Source organism: Gouania willdenowi, chromosome 1 (genome assembly GCF_900634775.1).
Source record: "Gouania willdenowi chromosome 1, fGouWil2.1, whole genome shotgun sequence".
NCBI lineage: Eukaryota > Metazoa > Chordata > Actinopteri > Blenniiformes > Gobiesocidae > Gouania > Gouania willdenowi.
The window spans coordinates 13915557-13941128 of record NC_041044.1 but is presented as its reverse complement, the minus strand read 5'-3'; the positions used below and the strand labels follow the sequence as shown (position 1 = coordinate 13941128).

General features: G+C 38.0%; 2 protein-coding genes across 3 annotated transcripts in view; one reads left to right on the top strand and one right to left on the bottom strand.

The window, feature by feature from the left end:
• The window catches only part of vav1 (vav guanine nucleotide exchange factor 1), a 49912-nt gene extending 28803 nt beyond the window's left edge, over positions 1-21109 (bottom strand). Inside the window, exons 1-5 of the mRNA XM_028444596.1 lie at positions 20829-21109; positions 19340-19399; positions 8357-8539; positions 6526-6636; positions 6331-6447 (exon numbers count right to left, since the gene is read on the bottom strand). Coding sequence (XP_028300397.1) covers positions 6331-6447; positions 6526-6612 — 204 coding nt within the window. The 5' untranslated portion in view covers positions 6613-6636; positions 8357-8539; positions 19340-19399; positions 20829-21109. The remainder of the gene's footprint in view (positions 1-6330; positions 6448-6525; positions 6637-8356; positions 8540-19339; positions 19400-20828) is intronic.
• sh2d3a (SH2 domain containing 3A) overlaps positions 11489-25572 on the top strand; it is a 46701-nt gene continuing 32617 nt past the window's right edge. For both annotated transcript variants that reach the window (XM_028444585.1, XM_028444577.1), the window contains exons 1-6: positions 11489-11657; positions 11862-11953; positions 12090-12207; positions 16018-16047; positions 16136-16194; positions 16301-16452. In XM_028444585.1, coding sequence (XP_028300386.1) covers positions 11864-11953; positions 12090-12207; positions 16018-16047; positions 16136-16194; positions 16301-16452 — 449 coding nt within the window. In that variant the 5' untranslated portion in view covers positions 11489-11657; positions 11862-11863. The remainder of the gene's footprint in view (positions 11658-11861; positions 11954-12089; positions 12208-16017; positions 16048-16135; positions 16195-16300; positions 16453-25572) is intronic.

Genomic DNA, 25572 nt, shown 5'->3' with positions numbered 1-25572 from the left:
TAATCATTTCCATTTTGTAGATGTATTTGCATTTCAGTAGCAAAGTGAAGTACACATTGATAGATAAGAGCAGAGAAGCAACACGGAGCAAAGCGTTCCTACACAGTGGTCAGACCTACTGCACTTTACACAACTTCCTGAAGCAGAAGCCTCTCTCTCTCTGTTCAGCAGTAGGAAATGCAGAACTCTACTTTGAGAAAAGGGGAAATGTGTAATGACTGACAATGCTACACGTTGCTCAATTTGTTAGGGCTACACAGTAAGGCAAAGACATAACTGCCTAAAATAATTAATGCTGTGGAACTCCTGTGTAACAGCACAGGGGAATTCCTCTGTTGGTGAATTGAACATGTATGGGTATGTGTGCAATGCCAATTAGGACATCTAGGGGAAATTAATCTGTAAAATCAGCCACCTTCGGGGGACTTCCCATGACTTTAGGCTATGCTAAGGAACGTACAAATACTCTAGTCATTGGACCATTCTCTTGTTCATTGTAACCCTTCCAGAAGGAACTCAGGTCAGTCCTGATTGACATAGCTTATCTGTTGGCTGAGCAGAGGCTACATGAATAGATGCCACCAATCATCAGTGAACTAATAAGTCCTCACGTTTAATGCAGACACACTAAACTCGGTCGGACATTGCTCTTAAAAAGTATACTGTGATGAGAACAGCTCCAATTTGGAAAGGCTGCAGGCATCTGACCATGTTTGAACACACAAACACAGCTGCTGGAGACCAGGTTAGTGTTTTTCTCTCCTAAAGAAATCATGTAGGCGAGTCTATGGCAAGAGACATTACGGTTTGTATTGCTTAAAACCTATAGCAAAGATGTACCAGACAGGGCCAAATGTTTTTGCTTTCCTAAAGGCTCCAATGAGCCATGGACAGTACTCGGACAGGTTTGAAACAGGACTAACTACCAACACAATGTTGCTGTTGAGGAGGCTCATGTTGGCAAAATTCTTAGCCTTTAGGCGGCCATGCATAGAGGAAGATTTTAGAGACTCCATCCACTGTGTTAACATCCTGGGGCTTTTTACCAGGGCAGTTATGCGGAGAAATGAAAATGTGCCCTCTTAAACAGACAGAGCGGAGGCCAAGAGCAGGTAAGAACGAGAACCTCTCCCTGCTTTGCCAGCCAAGCCCCATGCCCCAAGATGTGTCCAAAAGTTGTGGCAGGTTTTCTGTGACAAGACTGCTGCTAAAGTTAAAGATTGTTAATGATGACCCTTCGATAACTGAGTTTGGACAGCAGCAGCTGAACAAAGGAGGGCTATTGGCAAAGAGGAGATGTATTGTCTCACTAGGTGGGTCCAAAGTGCAAAAGCATGTAACTTCCACAAGTTGGAGGATTTCAGTGATCCAAAGAACTACCGTAATGCTGACAGTTAGAACCTTAAAGCTCATATCTGGAGTTTCTGAGGAATCTGTTTATGTATCATGTATTTTTGGGGAATATGCAGTTTGCAAAAATGGGTGAGCAAGAATCAAAGTGTTTGGAAATTTCCTGTGGAGTGCCCCAAGGTTCAATTTTGAGTGCAAAATTATTCAACTTGTATATAAATGACATACAGTATTTAAACATTCTCAGCTGTTACAAAAGATTCTATTTGCAGATGACAATAATATGTTTTATTAAAATTAAAATTATTGTAAACTAATTAGTACTATCAACGATGAATTCAGGAAAGTGAAAAAATGGATGGACAAAAACTATCCTTAAATCTGAAATGGACTAAAGCAATATTTTTTGGAAACTACAAAAAAAAAACTGAAAAATTAAATTAAACATAGATGGTATACAATTTGAAACGGTATCTGAATTCAAACTTTTAGATATAACAGTGGATAACAAACTATCATGGAAGCCACACATGAGACTTATACAATCTAAGGTTGCAAAAAGCATTGCAGTAATAAACAAAGTTAAAAACATTCTTGAGTATGATGCTCTCCACATGCTGTACTGCACGTTAATATTACTGTATTTAACTTATTGCTTAGAAATATGGGGTAACATCAACAAAAGCTCACTACATCCTCTCTTTTTATTTCAAAAGCATGCTATAAGAGTTATACATAAAGTTAGTTACCTCGATCACACAAACTGTCTATTTTTAAAATCTGGACTTCTGAAGCTCACTGATTTGGTAAAAGTATATACTGCAAGCCTTTTATACAAGGCCAACAATAATGTATTGTCATATAACATCCAGGAATTATTTTGTAAAAATGAAGGGCAGTATAACCTGAGGGAATGTGGTAACTTTAAAGTCATATTGGTGGGATCCACCAGGAAAAGTTGGTGCGTGTCAGTATGTGCAGTCCTACTCTGGAATGGTTTGGGGAACCATATAAAACATTGCACAAATATTTATAAGTTTGTTAGAGTATGGAAATGAAGAGGAATATTGACTACTGAAGGTGAATTTTGCAGGGAGTATATCTAAAAAAATATAATACTAATAATAAATGGCAATAACAGTGCTAAAAGATTGTTGTGCTTGATGACGCTGAACTATAACAATAGCAGTGATTTTTGTGAATAAAAAATAAATACAATTATATATAGATTGTGATCTAATAAAGTACCTAGAATTGATAGTAACATATCTTTTTGTATATTTATGTGTATACATAAATAATCCTTTTTGAGTCCATGTATATATGAAAGTATGTTAGTTTGAAAAGAGTCATGTGTATATATATATATTCTTTTGAAATGCAAAAAAATGCCTAACTAGTCTTTTACTATAGTCTACTGCCTGTGGTCATTCATATACGTCAATGTATATAAGTCCCGGCTTTGTCCTATAGACCCCTATACAAAATGAAAATCGCGCCGCGGTCGCCCAGCCAATAGGCTTCCACTTCCTGTAGCGGAGACTGTCAATCAAAGTGAATGTGCGTGCATAAGCTGTGCACGGAAACAAGGCTGTGCGTCACAATAGCAAACAGGTATCACTCTGAGCAGCATAGCATAATGGAGGAGCACCCTGAAACTCCAAACGATGACCCATAGACCTATATCAATGCGACCAGATGCGACCTTGTTATGTTCCACTATGCGCATGGACACAAAAGTAGAGGCGTGGCTTCTGGTAGAATGGCAGAGGCAGGAAGTAGAACTGTTTAGGGAGGGACATCAAGACGATCACTTTTGAATTTTCTCTCTCTCTTTTCATCCTCCGGATAATCGCTTTAAGATCCACCTGTGGTTGGAACAGTGATACCGGCTCATTCCTGACCCCATCACTGGATACCAAACTGGGGAATGTATAGGACAAATTCAGCCAGTACCCCAAAAGCAAAAGGCCTGTCTTTGGATGACAAAGAGCTGGTATCAGCTGCAGCCCTGGGAGGCATTACTGAACCCAAGCAGAAGGAATAAGCCATACTGCCCTTCACTGAGGATGTCTACGTTGCATTGCTTTCTCAGTAGAAGCAGAGAACTGGTTGAGACTCCAGCCACTAAGTTATGGTCCTGCAAATGCTGATGTACTTGATCAACGTGTGAACTGTGTCTGCAAAGAGATACTGCATGAGGTGTCAGGCAGCTAAGAGAGATAGCCTCCAGAACTGGGAGTGGAAAGCCACCAAATGCCATGTGTACAACTGCATCACAGCATTAAAGACCATGTAAAGCAAATTCTGACATTTTCTTCTAAACACATTAAATAGGTCATAAATGTTTTCCTTAAAACATGTACAAAGCCATTCAACCATTTATAATGTAATTGTGAAGCTAGGCCTCAAAAACTGTTTCCAATTTCTGTGTTCAGGATTTAATGGGCGGGTCAGAAATCAGGGCCGTGTTACGTAACGGAGCCATCATTAGCATTAACCTGACCCTATTGTTGAAGCACATCAAACATCCGCAGCCTTCAGCGGGCGCAATTCTGCCCATAGCTGAAAACAAACCACATATTCAGACTCAGGGGAATAAAACGCTTTTGTGTGGTTTCTGTACCTGAAGTCCAAATTATTTGACTTGATCTTTATTCCCTGTCTTAAATTATTGAATGGTTCTTAGTATGTCTTAATTTCTCACACACATTACTGCTGTTAGCTCTTTTAACATGTCAAGTATTTTCAAATGAATAGGCCCTGAACACAGACCAGTTTAAATGGTCTTTAATAGTATTTTATTGTGGTTTGTTGATTCATTTATTTTTCAGCAAAAACAATTTGCGTTTTGTTGAGTGAAAAAGTACTTTGACAGACTTTTATGCAATACAGTGAATACACACATACTTACACACACCAGAGTGAAGATTCCAACACATCAAAACAGTGTGAACTGAGAAGCTGCAATGCGTAATAGTCTCGATCACCTTTTTCTTTATAAAAAGCTTTTATTCTTCCATTGATACAACAGCTCTTGACACAGCCGTCTTATCTTTGAGTTGTTATGTTTACAGTATGAAATTTAACTTATTAGTTTACTAATTTTAAATTAGGTTTTAGGGACCCCCCAGGAGTTAAAAATTGCTGTGTTTTGCAAAAACATATTTATCTTAATTTCACTGATACCGACCTAAAGCAAACATTTGGGATAAATCAGAGGTGAAATTTGGGAAGACAGAGGTGAGGTTACTGTAATTGAGTTGCTTTTATGGGTACTTGTACTTTTTTGAGTATATTTCTAAATCAGTAATTTTATTTGAACTTAAGTATGTTTTAAAAGATGTAAAGTAATTTATTAAATGTCTAGACCTAACAGTTACTCAGTAAATTATTATTTTTGTTTTAAAATGATGAAAGGACATTGTGAAACTACAAAAAATGAAATGACCAGACAACAATCAAATGCATCATATTTATAACATCAGTATTTTCTGTACGACTTACTTGTACTTGAGTACAATTTCAATCAAGTAACAGTACTTCTACTTGAGTAAGATATATCAGTACTCTTTACACCTCTAGTTTTAGAAAGGTTGAAAGATTGTGATGCAAAATGTTCTCCCTTAAAGCTGATATCCAGAGTTTCTGAGAGGACGTCTCCATGTCCCGCCCTCAACAGCTCCAGTTCCTCCCACTAAATCTGCAATCTACCAGAAGCCACGCCTCTACTTTTCTGCACGCGCATTGCGGAACATAACAAGGTCACATTGATGTAGGTCTATGGGTCAGGTAGGAGCCAAAATCATATTTACCTGTTTGCTGTTGTGACGCGCGGCCTTGTTTCCGTGCACAGTTCCACATTCACTTTGATTGACAGTCTCAAAAATACTAAGTCGAAGCCTATTGGCTGGGCGCAGTTGGCGATTGTTTCCATTTGTATAGGGGTCTATAGGATGAAGGAGGGACTTATATACATTAATGTATATGAATGACCACCGACAGTAGACCATAGTAAAAGACTAGTTAGGTATTTTTATGAATTTCAAAAAAATCATACATAAACATAGCTTTCTCAGAAACTACGGATATCAGCTTTAAGGAGTACTTGGTCCCAAAAAGTTTAAGAAAACAATTTAATTAATTGGTTTGAAGATAACACTAGATAGATTGGGTAAACAGTAACTAAACCTTTTTAAGGAGCTAAGAATCCCATTAGATTTATTGAGGATTTCATTTAAAACATTCACTTTTTTATTACTATTTTTTTTTATTAACAAGGTGATGATTTCTACGTGCAGGAGGTTGGCGCTGCTAACCTTTCAGTTGACGGGTAATGTCTTTGAATTAGAGTGTAGGGTTTTCACGATTGGAAAATTGATGCACCTTGTATAGACTGAAGAAAAATGCCATTATTCCTTGTCAATGATTAAGAAAAAAAATCTAATTTATTCCTCTGTCTAAGCAGGGAGAAGAGACAAAAACTGGTTTAAATTGTATTTCATTGTATCAATCCATTCGATTAATTTTGCTAGAGAAAGGTTGGCAATGCTTTCATTTTTCTCTAGTTATTGTTGAGCTAATCTCTGCAGCAGCAGATTATAGTGTTATATAAAAAAGCAAAACCTTGGCCAGTCCTATTATGTGATTCCTTTACAGAAGTGTATTCAAAAGACTTTCAGCAGACTCTGCTAAACATGGGAAATAGGACCTAAAAGTGCTGAATATTACTAACAAGTGATCGTCGGAATACCCCCTCTTTTAAAAAAAAAAAAAAAAAAAACACAATTTACTTGCCAGGACAACATAGTTTGCTGAATTTGCAGTCAGACTACAATCCTGAAATGAAATGCCTGCTCCCAGATGTGGTAATTTACTATAAAACAGTAATTGCCAATCAGTGATGCAGGATTGTTGTGGCAGAAACACCCTGGTTAAATGTAGAAATGTGTGTGTTGTGTGTAGCTGTGTCTGTGTTACCTGTGACATTTGTGGCCGTAAGTTGATTTCTCTCAGGTTGACAGCCTGAGGCAGCAGGTTGTTAAGCAAATGGCAGAGCAACACGCCATCCCTAAGAGCCTGAGCCAGATCACACACCTGGTACAACACACGGAATGAGAGCGATCAGGAGAGAGTGTGAGATGTGTTGAAGCATCAGTGACTGAACTCATTTACCTGTGCACAATCTCCAGTGACCCGATGGTTCTCAGGAAGAACTCTGCAGTCGATTAACCACATCGCACACTGTCGCCACAACTCCATTATTCTCCTATTGATCAATACAAACTAGGGAGAGAGACGGACAAGAAGGTTTAAGAAAAGGCTTCCTTTAATTATTACGCATGTGACACTGTTTAGTTATTTTTAAAATGCAGTAATATTATTCCACTTTTATAACAATTTATTTTATCGCCGATCAGACAATATCAAAGTACCACTGGCACTCTCACCAAATACAATTTATCCAAATACAGCTGAATCCATGAATATTTGGCAATTTTGAAAAGTTGTCATGACATGCTACATTTTTCATGACACAGCAAACATAGCATCAACTTTCTTCATCTCGATTTGCAAATAAAAAAGATAAAATAAGTAAAACGAAACAAAAAACTGTGTTCGGCAACACTTTACTTGAAAGCTGACATTACGCTGTCATTATTATGACATGACACCCGTTATTAACATGAATAAGCTGTCATGAAGGCTGTCATTAGGTGTTGTTCCTAACCCTAATCCTTCGTTACCATAACCCTACCTAACCCAACGAGATCCCTCCACCTAACCCAAAAAATGCCAACATAGCTCCAAAGGTGTCATAATTTAGTGAACGACAGCGTTTATGACACATTATTCAAGCTAATGACAGATAATGACAGTGTAATGTGAGCCTTATGTATAAAAAGTTCAAGTAAACTGTTACCCTATTTTTTAACTAAATAATTTCAAATCAAAGGACATGGAATAAACAAAGCAGGTGTGTAGAAAGTAAATGTTGTAAAAGTGTCAAAAGTAACAGGTCAGCTGCTGTAGCTGCTCAGCTGTGCCTCCTTATGACAAAAGGCCTGTAGAAAATGTTCAAATATCTGGCCATGAATCTCTGAAACAGGTCAAAGATGGTGTTTTAACCACTATGATATATATATATATATTTTACAATACCAGGTTATAAACTGAACCTGCTACTTTAACATTTTTAATTGCAATGTATTCAACTATTTTAAGTTGTTTTTTGTTCCAAATATTGAAACATTTGTTTAAAAACAATTGAGTGATGAGCTTTTAATGCAAATCTATAGCATTATCCAGCACTGTAGTAGTTCTGAACTGGTAGGTTGGGATCCTAAAGAGGGTCAGGGCTGGTTTTCAGTAGATCACTGACATTTGCGTAGGTAATAGGTCCTACACAGCAAACAGATGGGTGTCCTTATCCTACTTCTATCAGTAGTTGGCAGTAATATGCGGTAGTTTTAATTCATTTGTTTAAATTTCTGCAAAGTAAAGATCATTTATTTTGAAAATATCAAGTCAACTACTGCTACTTACTGTATCTGATGAAGAACGGTATTTTAAAATTTTCCCTGAGTTGGGCTGTGGCTCATTTTAGAGAGGGGAAGGCAGGCCCGTTGAGAAACAAAAATGCTAAACTGAAGTATTTAATTTGGTACTTGTTCAATATTATATATATGTAATAATGCATTTAGGTCAATTGACTTCAGAGTAAATATCCTTTATTTGTATCTCAAGTTAGATCTTCAAAATCATTTGTTTCAAACTTAAAAATGTAAAGTATATGAAAAAAAAAGTGACATATACACAAGGAAATATTGCTGTTACGGTGTTTGTTTTTTGTTTAGTTTTGTCATCGTGAATAAAAAAATAGTTTCCAGCCTGAAAATAGCATTCTCCAGTCACACTGGTGACTTATGGGCCTACAATAATCGGAAGATTTGACATTTATGTGCATCTATATCAAAGTAAAATAAGCATAACAGTCATTATTTACCTCGACTGGTTGCTGTTCACACTTCGGGGTCTTCTCTTCTGATCTCCTCCTCACAGGCTGCTTTTAACACAGTTAAACGCTTTTCTTCTTGACTTTTCTTCCGTGGTGGGTGTTCAGCAGAGCTCTACTGCATCCGAGGCTTTATAGCTGCATCCCGCAACTTCCTTTTTCCTCTGACGCACCCTTAGACACACACACACACACACACACACGTGCACACGCACACACACACACTAATTAGTGGTTTGGCATGTCAGTGATAAAGTGTTTTAGTCTGTCTACATGCATATCATTGCAGCAAGTTGCAGACGGTTTGTGTATATTCCACACTTCAATATCTAAAGGTTAGAGGCTCCAGGATTCAAGCGATGTTGCAAATAATTAAACTGCACGTGCAGGAATGCACAAACAACAGCAGTTTGAGTTAAAATAAACTTGTAAAATAGTCTAATAATAGGACAGAGATGAGCTGATTTCTAATTTGTGGAGTTTGAAAGCGAAGGAGAAAAGTGGCTGACTGAGATGTCACTCAAAAAGACAAATGTTGATGCAGTACAATGAATAATAAAACAGCTGCTCCAGCACTGACAGGCCACAGTGGGATGTGGCCTGTCAGTGCTGGAGCACATTAAATGTAGTCAAAGACCTTTTAATAATTCAGCGTTAGGACATGTACAACACATTACTGTATTCTTTGCTGGATACTTAAAGTTATCACACTGAATCAGTTTCAAAAGTCAGAGACACAAAGTAACAGCCTGCAATACTTTCAACCAGCTCACTATCTTCAAAGAGAATTAAATACATTACAATGGATCATTTGGTTCTTCTTAGTGTCAACTGGGATGAAATTAAAATGTGGACCTCATCGTATCCCAACATAAAATAAAGCATAATATTATTATGGTTTGAAACTTTCCTGGGATAAAAATGCTTATTTGTATATTTTCTTTATTCTTATTACATTGAGGAGTCTGCACATTGCCATTGCTAAAACACTAATACCATATATTGATCTAATAACGTCAAACAAATGTAGCCACAAATAAAATGATCACGCATATCTAAAGTTTGCATGTGTGTAGGACAAAAATGATCTTATTATTTTGTATCCTGGTGTGATACAAAAAAATAGATTGAGTTTTATTACTACAGAACTGTAATAATAAATAATCCTCAACAAGTAAAAATGCAGGATACAATAACTCAGACTCAATGTATGCATATATAAATAAATAAAAAAAAACTATGTGTATGTTGTCTCTGACCCGTCTTAGTCCACAAAGTAGACCAGAAACGGGTCACATGGCCCAGGAGCCACATGCGACTCTCAGACCAATTTTTGTGTCCAAAGAAAATGCACAAATTGACTTAAAATATACAAAAAAAAATACTCCTAAACATATATAATTTGTGGCAGTGGTGGGCTAGTGGTTACAGAAGTGGGTTGCAGGTTCAAATCCACTGTGGGACCTTAAGCAAGTCCCCTACACCTAATTGCTTCCAGGACTCTCTTGAAAAAGACATTCTTAATCTCAATGAGAATTTCCTTAAATAAAGGCAAATTATTATTTTTTCTTTTAAATCACCACAGCAAAATAAACAAAATGCGAAAAAGGACAAGAAAAATACACAAAATAACTCTACTCTAAACACTGAAAATGACAACAATAACACACAAAGTGAGTCTCTCACACACAAAAACACCAAAGTCAGACAGAATAATTCCAAAAACACACAAAACAAAACCAAAATACCCAAAATGAATCGAAAAAGAATACAAAATCCCCCCAAAAATAATGCTCAGACATGTATGTTTATAATGCGGCCCTCAGATCAGACAGTCATATATTTGTGGACCCTGCTCCGAACTAGACTAAGAAGTTGGCTTAGGTCTATTTAAGCTTTAATACTGATACGAACTGAGGCTCTTGCCAGTTAGCGGTGTTGATTTAATCCGTATTTCTGTGTTATTGAAGCTTATTAATAAAAAGGATGAAATGCAGTCAAAGTCTTATCTTATCTTGCAGTCCATCTTATCTTAAATAGTGGGGGTGTCCCGATCCAATATCGATATTGAATGTCGGTCCGATATCAGCCTGAAAACGAATATCAGATATCGGATTCAAATTTCCGTTTGTTTTTTTCCAATTCATATTTTATTTATTTTATTCAATTATAGAATACTGTAGATATTATGTTGAAGGTTAAAATGTATGTAACCAATTGGTTAATAATTAATAGGTCAGTTTTTCTCATACCTACTGTTGCTGACTATTGTTCTCTGTTTGAGTAACGTCACTTTGATCAATCCTTTTCTAACATTCTACACTACAAAATAAGTCATTTTTTGTTTTTTTTTTACTAAAGAAAAAAATAAAATAAATGAAAGTATGTATGATTCAGGCTGATATCGGATCAATATTGGTATTGGCCAATATGCAAGGCAGCAATATCGGTATCATATTGGATGCTCATGCTTTGTGTCCCAAAATAGGGGATGTACAGGGGAGGTATACGGGCAGTGATGTTTCATTTTAAATGAAAAATAAAACATTCCTTATACTACTGAATACATTATTATACAGTGTAAACTTGAGGGCCCCCACAGATTATTGTAAAAAATAGAAGAGAAAACCCGTTTAAACATAATTTATCTGTGAGCGTGTTTTTATTTCTTTGTTTGAGTAATATAATGCTGTTTGTTAAACTGAAGGGATTGAAGGGTGGCAGAAACAGTCCATTGACTACACATTTCATCTTTAACACTAGGTGTCAGTCTTGCACACGTGTTCCTGACTCTGAGCCCCCCTCCACTGTGGGCTTAGGCCATGGTTCAGCTGCAGACGCTTACAAAGAGACAGGTTTAAAGCAAACTAGTATGCATACATGCCAGTTTCAGACGTGACATGCTGACAGCTGCCCAACATGTCAGCCCAAGGCCTCCTTGTTTTTCTCAGCTCCATCTTTCTCCCCTGACATGTCTCTACCTGTGCTTTCCGCCTCCTGGGACCTCATGCAAATTCCTGCAGTGTGATTTGCTATTTTCTTTTGGGTGCCGTGCGCCCTCGTGCATTCTGATTGGCTATTAGAGTGACCCTGCATGTTTGAGGGGGAGCGGGCTGAAGAGACAGTGATCTGCAGACTTCATGACAGCGGCAAATAGAAGAACCCAGCTACAGACAAGGAATGACGTGAGAAATGTACAGGAAACGGGAATAATTGCAACAGTGAAATAGAAAAACAGAAGGGAGAACGCGTGTGAACATTCCCAGTTGGCTGTGGTGGGCCCCTGAAACAGGTAGGTGTGAAATTCTGCGGCTGCAACAAGGCAAACAATACAAGGACACTGGTACTTGGATTTGGGCATGACTGCTTTTTCTAAAGTAAACTGGTGTCAGGTTAAAGATAAATGAGTATTAACACAATTATCTGATGTACTGAAACATGTGCTAGCATGTGTGTCTTAATGTGTGTGCTTATCTTTTCTCCCTTTGCCATTAAGACATGAATAATCGCTCTATCGCCTGGTGGCTGAGACAGATCGGCCTGCCCCAGTACACTAAGACACTAGAGAGTGAATACTATGGTTTGGAGGTATGAAAATGATCAAATACTTCTTTGTGATTGTGCTGATTTATTTTCTTTTTTCCTTTCGGCCCTCTTGTCTTCACAATACTAACTTTTTCACGTGTTTTCCTGACTGCACTCGGATGTTTTTGCTTCTCCTCAGGGTTTTCTGAATGTAACAGATGGAGAGCTCAAAGATGCAGGCATAGACGACGCATCTCACAGAGAAACAATCCTCAATCAGCTCTCCAGACATCGTCAGAGACTTGATCCCCACTGTGGTGATTCATGCCCTCTGCACGCAAGCACACACACACACACACACACACACACACAATGGCTTAAGAAATACTCAAGTAAAATGTAATTCAATGGCTAGGGTAATCAAAATGTAACCCATTAACTTCAAGCCTCGGGCTGATATCAACATATTTATAAATTCATCGAATCTGCTGTACTGAGTTCACTTTATTTCAGAAGTTTTATGGGTAGACAAGGTCCCAGAATGACAGTCTTTGTACCATTAGGCACAATAATTGCTCTAGTCAACAGCACTCAAAGCTAGCTCAGTGTTCATGGATAAAAAAAGAACCAGGAGAAGAAACAGCAGCAGCAACATCAATGGCTCGCTGTAATGAAATCTGTGTTTTCACTTCAAAGTGGTTTTGAACTTGTGGGTGGATTTTTGGGGTGATCGTATTTAGGCGCTGCTAACTAGGGCACAAGAAAATTTGTATAAAAGAATCAATGATATATTATACTGTATCATCATAGCTGCACAGTTATGACCACCTTTCAGCATGTATTTATTAGTGAGGATGCAGGAGTCTTCCTCACTAATGTTATCCTTTTTTTCTTCTTCTTCCGTCTGAGTTAACTCCTCCTATAACATTTGTGCGATTTTGACAAAAAAGCTATCAAAAAATTCAGAAAGTTCCCGAGATTTATGCTATCGATTTTATAATTACTAACTTTTAAACTTTTTGACTTATTATATTTTTTCATTCCCATTCATTTCTATTGGAAGTTTCAGCTTTTAAGCCTTTCATCCCCAGCCATTCTTCAACAGATTTTGACCATTCAACCATTTACATGTTCAGCTACTACCTTCAACCTTTTCAACATTTTCAACCTTTTTTCAACACATTTCAACCTAATAGCTAATGTTCAGCTATTGCTAGGTTAATGATTAGCTAATGCTAGGTTAATGCTGGTGTTAGGTTAATGTTAATGCAATACTAATGACGCTAATGCTAACTAATACTAATGTTAACTAAAATTTATGCTAATGCTAACCAATGCTAATGCTAAGCTAATGCAGTGCGACGCAGGCCAGCACCTGCATCCTCACTTGCATTTTCTTCAGGAAATGCAAATATTCTAATGTATTTTCTGATCATAAATATATATTAAACTGTGGTTTCTTTGCTGTAAAATCAGAGACAGCACCTTTAGATGTCCCTGCAGGGTACTGGGTTACAGAATCGTTGCAGTTCTTTAATCACAGCAAATACACTCATTATCATCATACCCATAATAACACAATACTCAATGCAAACTAAGTCATTAAAAGGCATGTATTGAGTCAGGTTCAGTAGGTGTTTCTGCACAGAGCTGGACTTCCTCTTACTATCTTGAAAACTTTGATTTGTAATTGGCAATGAAGAGACCAATACAGTCCCATCAGATGCTAAACGGACAAACATGGAGGATACTGTACTTCCACAAACCTCTGAAAGAATCCAAACATTTTAAACTGGATGTCAGTATAGTTTTTGTTTTCTTATTTGGCGTTTGTAGCATTTCCAAACCAGTAGAACAGGATAAAGCTGTTTGTTTAGATCTTAGTGCAGCTTTTGACACTATAGATCACTATATTCTACTAGAGAGATTAGAGAAATTACTTGGAATCACAGGGACTGCCCTAAACTGGTTTAAGTCCTACCTATCTGATAGGTACCAGTTTGTACATGTGAATAATAAGTCTTCTGTGTACACTAAAGTAAGCTACGGGGTTCCTCAGGGCTCTGTGCTAGGTCCAATCCTCTTCTGTATCTATATGATCCCCCTTGGTAATGTTATGAGAAAATACTCTGTTAACTTTCACTGCTATGCTGATGATACCCAACTGTATGTATCAATGAAGTCAGGTGAGACAAATCAGCTATCTAAACTTGAGGCCTGTCTAAAGGACATTAGGGCCTGGATGGACCAAAATTTTCTTCTTCTCAACTCAGACAAGACTGAGGTCATTGTACTGGGCCCGCGACACCTTAGAGAAACCTATGCTAGCCTAACTGCCCTAGATGGCATTACTCTGGCACAAAGCACAACTGTTAGAAACCTTGGGGTTCTATTTGATCAGGATTTATCCTTCAACTCTCACATAAAACAAACTTCAAGAACTGCCTTCTTTCATCTCCGTAACATTGCTAAAATCAGATCTATCCTGTCTCAGGGCGACGCCGAAAAACTAGTCCATGCTTTTGTTACCTCTAGACTGGATTATTGTAATTCTCTTTTAGCAGGCTGCCCGAGCAAGTCGCTTAAGACACTTCAGCTGGTTCAAAATGCTGCAGCACGTGTACTGACTAAAACTAGGAGAAGAGATCACATTACTCCTGTATTAGCCTCTCTGCATTGGCTTCCCATAAAATATAGAATAGAATTCAAGATTCTTCTTCTCACTTATAAAGCCCTAAATGGACAGGCACCAGTCTATCTCAAGGAGCTTGTAGTGCCATACAATCCCCCCAGAACACTACGCTCTCAAAATGCTGGACTACTCGTTGTTCCATTCATCTCTAAAAGTAGTATAGGAGGAAGAGCTTTCAGTTATCAGGCCCCACTTCTCTGGAACCATCTACCAACCACGGTTCGGGGGGCAGACACCCTCTCTACCTTTAAGGTTAGGCTCAAAACATTCCTCTTTGATAAAGCTTTTAGTTAGGAACCAGCTCATAGCTCATAATTAAGATGCAATAGGCATAGACTGCCGGGGGGGGGGGGTCTGGCATGCTCGGTTGGAGAGAGGTTGGAGAGGGCGTTAAGAGAGAGGTCATTTAGGTTAGAGAGGGACCGGAGAGGGTCCCATTCCTCTTTCAAACACTCCCTCTATGTCTGCTTACTCCCTTGTGTGTTTGCTCCTGTACTCCTTCTGGCTTTTGTCTTGCAGGTCCGTGGGATCCTCAGTGTGGAGTTACAGAGACTCAGCGGCTCTGTCTCCACCCTTTTCTCTGCACACACCCAACACAGCATAACGTGGATGGCTGTTCATCATAGGAATGGGATCCACACAAGGTTCCTGCTGCTTAACAGAAGGTTTTCCTTGCCGCCATGATGAATTCATGTTGGGTGTGGGATACATATGTATGTGTATATACGTATATATGCATATGTGTGTATCCATAAAATGAAGAGTCCGTCCTTAAGACTGCTCTACTGTAAAGTGCCTTGAGATACCATTGGTTATGATTTGGCGCTATACAAATAAAGATTGATTGATTGATTGATTGATTAGTGTATTTTAATTGTTTGTTTCATATTGTGTAATATTTCTTCTTAGTATGACAATCTGTTTCATCAAATTTGTAGTTGATAACGGGGATGTGCTCAGTGGTTTGAAAATATGCTGAATGGGACATTTCAATTAGCCAGGAATATAAGGAACACTGTCACACATTTATGAATAAATAGATAATTTAGTAGATACATTTTTACACCTTTGGAAAGTAATAACTTGAGTAAAATCTGTGATAATATAAAAAAACCAGTAACAGTGAGTGTGTGTTCAATGATAAGAACATCCACATATTTGATTCAGACTCAATATAACAATAAAAATAGACAGTCAACAACTTCCTGCAAGCCAATACACAAAGCAGCCGTTTTGAAAGACTTCTTAGCCATATCTGTAGCTCTCCCTAAAATAGAGAACCAGCTTCAACTTGAGATGTTAGTTAAGATATGTATATTTAGCGTGCATGACAACAGTCTTTAATCAGGCAGGAGTCACCATAAAGACCATTTGATTCATTAAAATTAAACCTCTAAAACAACTTATTTGACATGTTCTCTCCTATCTATTCAAGCTTCTTACCTAAACGATGGAAACTCATCAGGTATGAATCTTCTCCTCAACAGGAAAGCACGACTGCATTTTCAGAAAAAACAAACTTGTTTTTTAAAAGTTATTACTTGCATTCTCAGGTGTGCAGGTGAAGCGCAGAGTAAGCCGAAAATACTCCTTGGGATCCTCTCTGGACATAGTGAGTTTTTAAAGAATATCAAATTGTGTTTATAGGAATGAATCATTTCACACCACAGTAATGTTTTCTTCTATTACTAACAGCCATGTGGTCTTATTTCTCTCAGGAGAAGCCAAAGGATCTGTTTCGTTACAGTGTTCTTTCTCGCCTTCATCGAGCTGACAAAAAACAGCGGCTGTCAGCCTCGTGCTCGCAACTTCGTCCCCTCAATGAAGATGCATTTTTTGATCAGGATAGCTTTCAGGACAGCAAACACAGGTGAGTAACCTTCCCCACGCTGCAATGAGGGTGGTAGCTTTTGGGGGTACACCGATTTTCTGATTTATTTTTATATCTCACAACATACACCTTGAATGTTCCCGATGCGATAATGATATCGGATATTGGTCTGATATCAGCCAGAAAACGATTATCGGATTTTATCGGACTGCACCTAAAATCTCCGATATAAGCACTCCGACAAGTTTTTGTTGTTTTTGTCCACGGCCCTCAGTTGTTCCCACCATATACTGACAGTAAAAATTAACTGAAGTGAACTTGAATTGCTGACTATTGTTCTCTGTTTGAGTAACATCACTCGATCAAGCTTTTTCACACTACAAAATAATTAATACAAGTATGTATGATTCGGGCTGATATTGCATCGGATTGATATTGGCCAACACTCAAGGTTGCAATATTGGCATCATATCGGAAGTGAAAAAGTTGTATTGGGACATCTCTACTTTATTGAATAACATTGAACACTATCCATGAAACAATACAAACTTTACTGCACATGAGGTAGTTATTTCAAATGTAACAACAAGTTTACAACATTGCTCTTCAAAATACTGAATTATATCCGTTTCTTTAATAAAAAATAAAGTGCACAACAGTATTTTGTTTTTGTTTTTTACAAATAAAGAAAATCACAAGGTTTGAGGTAGATGATATAATAATAATCTACAAGACAAACTAACAAAACATCTTAAACCACTGATAAAGTGTCTTGAGTTTTAGGTTTCCTTATAGTGTAAAAAGAAAACAATGTGAAAATGCAGCAGCTTTGTGTATATTTAAATGTGAAAAGATCAATATAAAAATAATTTTCAAAAGCTCCTAAAAGTCAAACATTCTACACAAATAATAAAGTGCATCACGTGTAACATTTTCCAAAGTCATCGGGTAATGACAGAATGAACATGGCACAGGTTAGTTGTTCTCACAGACTTATTACAGTCACTTGTTCATTAGTTTCATGTTTTTTCTTGATATCCAAAGCCATGGACTGCATCATTTTTCTCCTAGTCACTTTGCTCTTTTCACTACTGATAAGTGCTCACAGCGGCCCACTGGCTCTTTGCTTTGCTAGCTTTAGCATTAGCTTGATTGCTAGCTTCAAATGCTGCAAACTCTTAAATGGTGAATGAGGCAGCATTTCGTTTGCAGCTCCACCAACACTTATTTACGTGTACACGAATTACAAATTGCGATCCTTTGCTGTCTTTTTTTGTCTCATACTGCCAAACACGCGAGGCAAACCGTGTTGTTAGAAAGTGCCTTTTTGTATGGTTGCTGTACGGACAACCCCCGGTGCTATTGGAACGGTTACCGAAGTACACGTACGTAGCGTCTTAAGGTTAGGCTTAGGGTTAGGTTATCGCAACAATTTTTAGGGTTAGGGTAAGGTTTAGTCTTAGTCACGCGACCGAAGCTGGACAATGACTGACCTATCGCGTGACCTAAACTGGCCAAAAAAGGGGTGATGCGTACGGATAGAATGTTGGTATATTGATACGGCAACCGTACAGATAACCACTGCCATGTTATCTCACAGCAGAAGAGGACAGTGGCTGACTATATGACCGACTTTAAGACCTTTGTCGAGGTAGAAACTATTTATCAAAAAAGATCCCCGATAGCTTTTCTGCATCTAGTTTTACTTGTGTATAAGTTGTTGAACTTTGTTCCTCATACAACGTGTATCAGAGTGTGAAAAACCAAGCTAACACTCAGTCAGCCACAGAGTTAAATGTTGACACATTAATACTCAATGACATTAAAAACTGCAACAATTACTGTTATTTCTGATCAAACACAAATATCTCTACTGCCTATATGAGTTTATTTTTGAGAGCCACATGAAACAGAAAACCTACAGGGTTTAAAAAAAAACCAAAAGTAGACTTTCACCTGCTGAAAGCTCAGTGACAAAGCACAAGGTGTGTTAAACCATGGACCTGCTGATATCAGGGTCAGGCCAAATTAAAAAAAAAAAAGGTTCAAACCTCCTGCCTGGATAATTCCGGTGATATAAATCTGATTGCAAAAAAGTAAAAAAATAAAAAATGTACAGAAATAAATAAAAAAGTCAAATACGAGGGTAAAGTCAAATACGAGGGTAAAGGCAATTTAACAAGAACTAGATGCAGCACAGTATTTAAAGACGAGGCAAAAGCAAAAGCTACCAGCATTAAGATTAGGGAAGAAAGAAGCCATGAAGCAAAAAGACTGAAAAGGACAGGAGACTGACAGCGAATGACATACCAGAGCAGCATGTAAATGCATGTAGTGTTAAAAAAAAAAAAAAAAAAAAAAAGATTTAAGTGTATCGTTCAAGTCCTCCAAGAATGTATGAACATATAACAGTGCAGAGAACAGGGCCATGCCCCTTTAAATCAAATCCAAACTGACAGGCAGTAAATACATTTTCATTTAAATAAGAAGAAGAATTAACTGACGTTTGATTTCTTACCTTTGAGTTTTGACTGATTTTTAAAAAACAAATTTAGACAATATTAAATGAAAAGCAGTGGCTATCCGTACAGTTGCCGTATCAATATACTGATATTCCATCTGTACGCAGCGCCCCTATTTGGCCAGTTTAGGTCACGTGATAGGTCAGTCATTGGCCAGATTAGGTTGTGTGACAAAGACTAAACCTTATCCTAAACCTAACCCTAACCCTAAAAATTGTTGCAACATTGGGTTATAACCTAACCCTAAACCTAACCCTAAGACGCTACGTACGTGTACTTTGGTAACTGTACAAATAGCACCAGGGGTTGTCCGTACAGCAACCGTAAAACCAGAAAATTTCTAAATAAAAACAGGTCATTTCAATAAATACTTAAATAAATACTATAAACAAACGCTTACCTACCTGTACTTTACTGAAGAAAGGATGAGCCCTGTATGTTCTAAAGCAGGAAGTACTAACCTGCTGAAAGAGAATGATGCATAAATGAACTTTGAACCTGTATTGGGCCAGCCTTTTTTTTTTTTTAATCACAGCCTTCAGTAAAATGTATGATTATTATATCACCCCGTATATTGCTTTTTATTATTTGAAACACATTTGAAGCCCTGTGATAGACTGGCATGGCAACAAATAACCTATTTCCCAGTATGACTGAGCGAGAATAATGCCCATAATACCGACTAGCCGTGTAGAGGAATGGATGGACAGTAAATGTCATCTGGAAGGTGAAGATTTGCAGATACTCTGATCCACAAATCCTTAGACATGCTCATTTCCTGCTTCTAAGGCATTAACTTTGAAAAAGAGATAATTCACACACTAATGGTGACAAAGCTGTCAGGCAAAGAGCTATTTCAGCATTTACAGCACATTCATTTGTGTACAGTGTCTCACTTCAGGACACTTCTACTTAAAGACAAACAACAAAACATAAAAGATATGTACTTTTCAATGGAAGAGGATCAACATCAATGTGTTCAGCTCTGGCACTCAAGCCATAATTGATCCAAAGTTGCCATTTCCATCGAGTATGGAACACCTACCAACAAAATAAAGTAGTGACCAACACTCACAATTGGACACTGTCATTGCAGTTTGTGTTTTTGGTTATTGAATCCTTGATTTTCATCGGTTTGTAGAATGAAAAGGAGGAAATTGAAGTATTTCATTGATCAAGAGTGTTTGCTGAAGCTGCCAAAGTAACATGATGAGTAAAACCGTGCAGCTTAATAGCCTTTTCACTGACATTCTGAGTGAAGCAACAAAAGTCTACGGAATAATAACAATTGAGGTTAATTAGGAAAAATCAATAATATTACCAAATGTTAAATGTTTAGCAAAAAAAAAGATGATGATTACTAGATCAGGCTTTTGTGCAGTTTAATTGAATAGGTATGAATCATTATTTTTATCACGTTACATATGGATTTTGTAAGGAAAATTATTTGGCTTAAGTACAGGTGACTACTAACATTTATGATATAAAGAAAAGGACAAATAAGTATATATTGTGTAAATAACTATTGGTGTTTTTTGAAAACTAAACAGCTTTAAAGTAGGACCGACTAAAGTTTATGATTGTAATAAAAATACCGACTGATAACACAGAGCAGGTGAACCAACTCATAAACCCACCTCACAAAGTATCAATGCGCACAGGCACTAGAATCAGTATTTCATCACTTTTAAACATCTGTATTCAATATTTACACGAGACAAAACTGCTTAAAATTAGTTTGAATACATGTTTTTTTTATTGAAAGATTGATTGTTGTAAGTGTGTAGATAGTGGCTCAATATTTTACATTTCCAAGGAAAAGTAATAATTCACTGTAATATTATATTACAGTGAACTATGGCTTTTCCTGTTACACAGTGAGGGACTACCTACCATTCAGCCCACAGGTGATGTGTCAGCGTGGTTTGTGTCGGTATCCGAGGAATGCCGGAGCAGATAGCGGTGTTTCAGCACCGGGGCCCGGGGTAGGGAAGGAGGGAGGGAGGGAGACGACTTGTGGGAACTCGTTCGCTGGGGGTGGAGGGAGGGAGGCAGGACTGGGACTGGGAGAGAGGGAGGGACCGAGGCAGAGAAAGACGGAACAGTCCGCGCTTCCAGCTGCTGTTTAGAGGCGTGATTTTAAACCACAAAATGTCAAACATGACCGGAACAGAAAGGCCGTGAACCTGGCGGACAGGTAGGACCGAACACACACACTTACTGAAATCTCGTTAATTAACGCGAGATGTCAAAAGTTGTTTAGCAGACTCACTCTTAATTATTATCTATGCGCATTAATTCAGGAAAATGACCTGTTTTTGTTGTGTTCCTATAAGTTTACTCTAATACTTAAAGTTGACTGTGTTTACCTCAGAGTTACTTGTTGGTACCTGCACTACTACTTTACCTGTTGCACAAGCCTTTATAAGCTCTACACCTTTAGACCTGAGGTTCCCACACTATGAAAACTACTCTATTAATACCTGCTGTGTCAAATATTATCTTTAATAATGACCAAAGACGCCGAAATACACTTAAAAATGTGTCGTTAATTAATTTAACTTTGGCTTTAGCAGTAGTCTCTGTCCTGTGCTGTATTCTACAGGTGCCTCTGTCCACAGGGCCAACGCCCCTCAACGGAAACCACTGTTAATATTTGTTTAATGACATAATTTAGCTCAAATATACTTTTTCACGAGTGCTAGATTTTATAAGAAACTATACGTGTTGAAATTCCTCATTCCACCAAACCAATTCCCCCTGACTCCCAATATCTGAATAACTAATAAGGAGATGTCCATGCTGCTACTATGATATAGTTAATTATAGGCATGTGATGCTTTGTAGGACATAATGAAGTATTCATTTCTCTATTGTACTTGTAGCTATTTAAAAAAAAGTATGTAATGACACATTCTTGGAGTATATTAAGGGGTGTCCCGATCCGATATTGATATTGGATATCGGTTCGTTATCAGCCAGAAATCGAATATCAGATTTTATCGTACTGCATCTAAAATCTCAGATATAAGCCGCGCTCCGATTTTTGTAATGAAGACTAAAAGCAATGATCACATTGTTTTGGACACAGTCAGTGAAACTGGAGATATGAACTCTTAACTTTGAGCAATGGACAGTGGACAATATTGTGGTGTCGTTTTTGTTGTTTTTGTCCCCCGCCCTCAGTTGTTCCCACCATATACTGACAATAAAAAATAACTGAAGTGAACTTGAATTGTTTGCACTTTAAAAGTGAAATTGTACACCGACAGCGGCTGGGAATCTGCTCCATAGATATTCTGTGGTGTAATTATTTTACATTTGTGCTATTGAATGTACCCTAGAGCAGTTAGGATCAGCCAATAGAATGTGTATATGTCTATGGCCTGCTCTGTTGATTCACGTGACGTGACGTCACTCACATTGCTGCATTGCGACAAAGCGAGAGCGCTAAATTCAGATGGAGGGCAGGAAGCCTGTGGATCTGCCATCTGAAATGATCAAAATGCCCATGTTCGATAGGAGAGATTGGACTGTTGAGATTATCATGTCTAATTTGTGTGAATGATAACTTGATGATATTTGTTATCCACTACCTGTCAGTATATGATTGTATTTTTTTTAATATGTGAAAGTAATTGATATTTACCAGTGTATTTTCAAGGTGAAATATAAAGAAAATAGAAATGATATCTAATGTTTAGAACAACTAATTTTAAAATGGAGAAGGATTATTTACGCATAGATAAATTACATTTGGTTGAGTTTTACAGAAGGCTTAATTTATATTTCTGACACTGTAATCAGGTTCACTATGTAATTAGGTGGGATTTTTTGGGGGGATTTGCTAAACTATACATTTTTGGAAAGGTTATGTATAAAAAGTCAGAAAATCAATGTTTGCATTTACCCAGATGTGGATGTGGCGGCTATTTTGAATTTTTAAAAATGGCCGCCGTAAAACATGAATTTGTAATATCTAGGCTTCTGAATAAGCTGTAATGTTGAGTTTAACTGCTATACGCACAATTGCATGGTCAGGAAATATAATGGTGCTAGTTACGAAGCTACAAAACTTTACCACATTAACCCATAGATGCATACGTGGGTCAAAAATGACCTGGTGTGGTTGTTTTCTTGCAATAATGAATATTCAATGTTCCTCGATAACATTTTTATCATCCCATTAAAATACATCCACAATAGGGATGTTGAACAGTTTTTTCTTTGAGTTTGAATTTAGCAAATGTAAAACTTGGATGTTATAGAACTATCTACATGCACATTAACACCACAGTATGATTAAGCAACCTTATTAATTATACCGTTTCTATACACCATCAGAGTCATCATTGCTTTCGTGCATCCCGGCCTGGGAGTCATCATTGTTCTGGCACTGGCTAGTGGCTGCTGCACTGACACGTCAGTACAGGCTAAGTCCTTAGCTCTACATGAGCACCTCCCAGAAGAGCTGTTAGATTTACATTTGCATTGGACCATTGGGGGACCTCTGTAGTCACTGGTTTGAGCATGCCATCCGAGTGTCTGAAGTATCCATTTTGCTGTGGATCCAGCTGTGGATCCTGCAGAGCAATGGCTGCCTGTGCCCAAACACTTGTGTGGACATGGACTCTCAAGATGTGTTGCTTCAGAGCTCCAAGTGTTGGAGGCAGCTTGTCACTTTCTGCCCTATGTTTGCAGAAGAGATTGCAGTTGAGGGATTGCCTTGATGTAGATCCCCATGGGTGAGTAGGCAGCACATATGAAGGATTCCAGGGCTGACAGCATTCCTTCTGTCACATCTGCTTCATCCAGAAACATCTGCAGAGCATTGACAATATCTTTATCTGCTTTGAGGTAGACCTGCAGCCAGGTTGCCTTGCCTATGCGGGAGAACCTTCTTCTGTTCTCGGCCCCATTGAATACATGGAAAGCTGGCAAAGCCTTTGCTCTTTCTTTACCCAGAACTCACCACAGTGGTTCAATCTGCAAAACACCAGAGGCCATAGAAATGGACGTGTTCTTCAACATGAGATCATAGTTGGCTGTGACTAGCACGAAAACATCTGTATCTGGCGAGTAAAACACCAACTGTGCATCATGAGGGTTTTGTTGTGAGGCCTGCACAGCCTGGTGGATCAGCAGTGTCTGCTTCTTTGTGGTGGTTTTTTTCAAAAACAAGAAAAAAATTCTCCTTCAATCAATCTTGACACTGACACGTACTATACAGTAATGTTAGCAACCTGTTAGCAGCAGTCATAAATGTACAGTATGTTGTTGAAATATCACATTCTGAGGTAAATAAATAAATAAATAAGATAATATGTTACTTACTATACATGTACCAAATGCTCCGTCAAACAATGTTCTTGAGGGATAACACAGCTGATATAGCAACAACAACTATCCCAGTGTATCAGAAGTCTGAGGAGCAAAGGTCTTATATGAAACACACTATACAGTAATATTAGCTAGCTCAGTTAGCAGTAGTCATAAATATATAAATATGTTGCTGAAATAATGATAATAAATGAAGATAATACTTACTAAACATGTGTTAGATGCTCTGTAAAACAATGTTCTTAAGGGATGACACTTCTGATATAGCAGGTCCGAGGAAGAGCCATTGGCTCAAAACATCACTGCACTACTTTGTGTGTTAATATTAAAGCAGAACTAAGTAACTTTTTCACCTTAATAAATCCTTCTCGTAGTCCCTGTGTGGGTAATACAAGTGTTTATGGGATGAATGGGGGGTCTTTCATCTCTCCCTACTGTTTCTGGCCAGAAAACCGCACTTCCCTGGCTCCGTCCCGGTGGCAAGACCTACTGCTTTACGGCAGCTCAATACACACACACTGTTGTCATGGCAACAGGTACACACACACACTCGCAACTCAGCGCTCTGTCAGGCAGCACACACACAAATATCCATCCATCCATCCATCTATCTATTCATCCATCCATTCTTCCATCCATCCATTTTCACTCCCACATAATTAATTTGTTTTACTTGTCTCTCTTCTTCATACTGTTCACATGGTCACATGGGACTATATGAGTGAAAGCACACTTATTGTCACTGCTGTATTAGGATTTTTCAGTGATTGGTGACGGTAGTCTTGGAAGAGCAAAGGTGTGCATGTAGCTGTGGGGTGGGGCAGGCGACGGGTGGTGCGGAGTGTTTATGACAGTACCAAAACTAAAAGGACCTTTAGGGGGAGCGCTCAGCGCAAGTTACTTAGTTCTGCTTTAAATGATTTAAATGACTGATATGAAAATGTTTTTTAAGAACAGCTGGAATATGAAATGATAACTTTTCATTGCAAAGATATTGCAAGAAAACAACCATACCGGGTTATTTTTTTAACCTACTCATGCATCAAAGGGTTAACATAGTAAAGTGTAACTAGCACCATTGGATTCCTTGATTCTTACAGTTTGGGTTTAGCAGTAAAAGTCAATATTCCAGCTAATTCAGAATTCGAGATATTACAATTTTATATTTTCCGGCTGCCATTTTTTAAACTTCAATATGGCCACCATATAGACATCTGAGCAAATATACCACAAAGGTTAAAATCTAAATGTAATGAACCTGACTACTGACAAAGGAAGGGGCTCCATTAAATCAAAA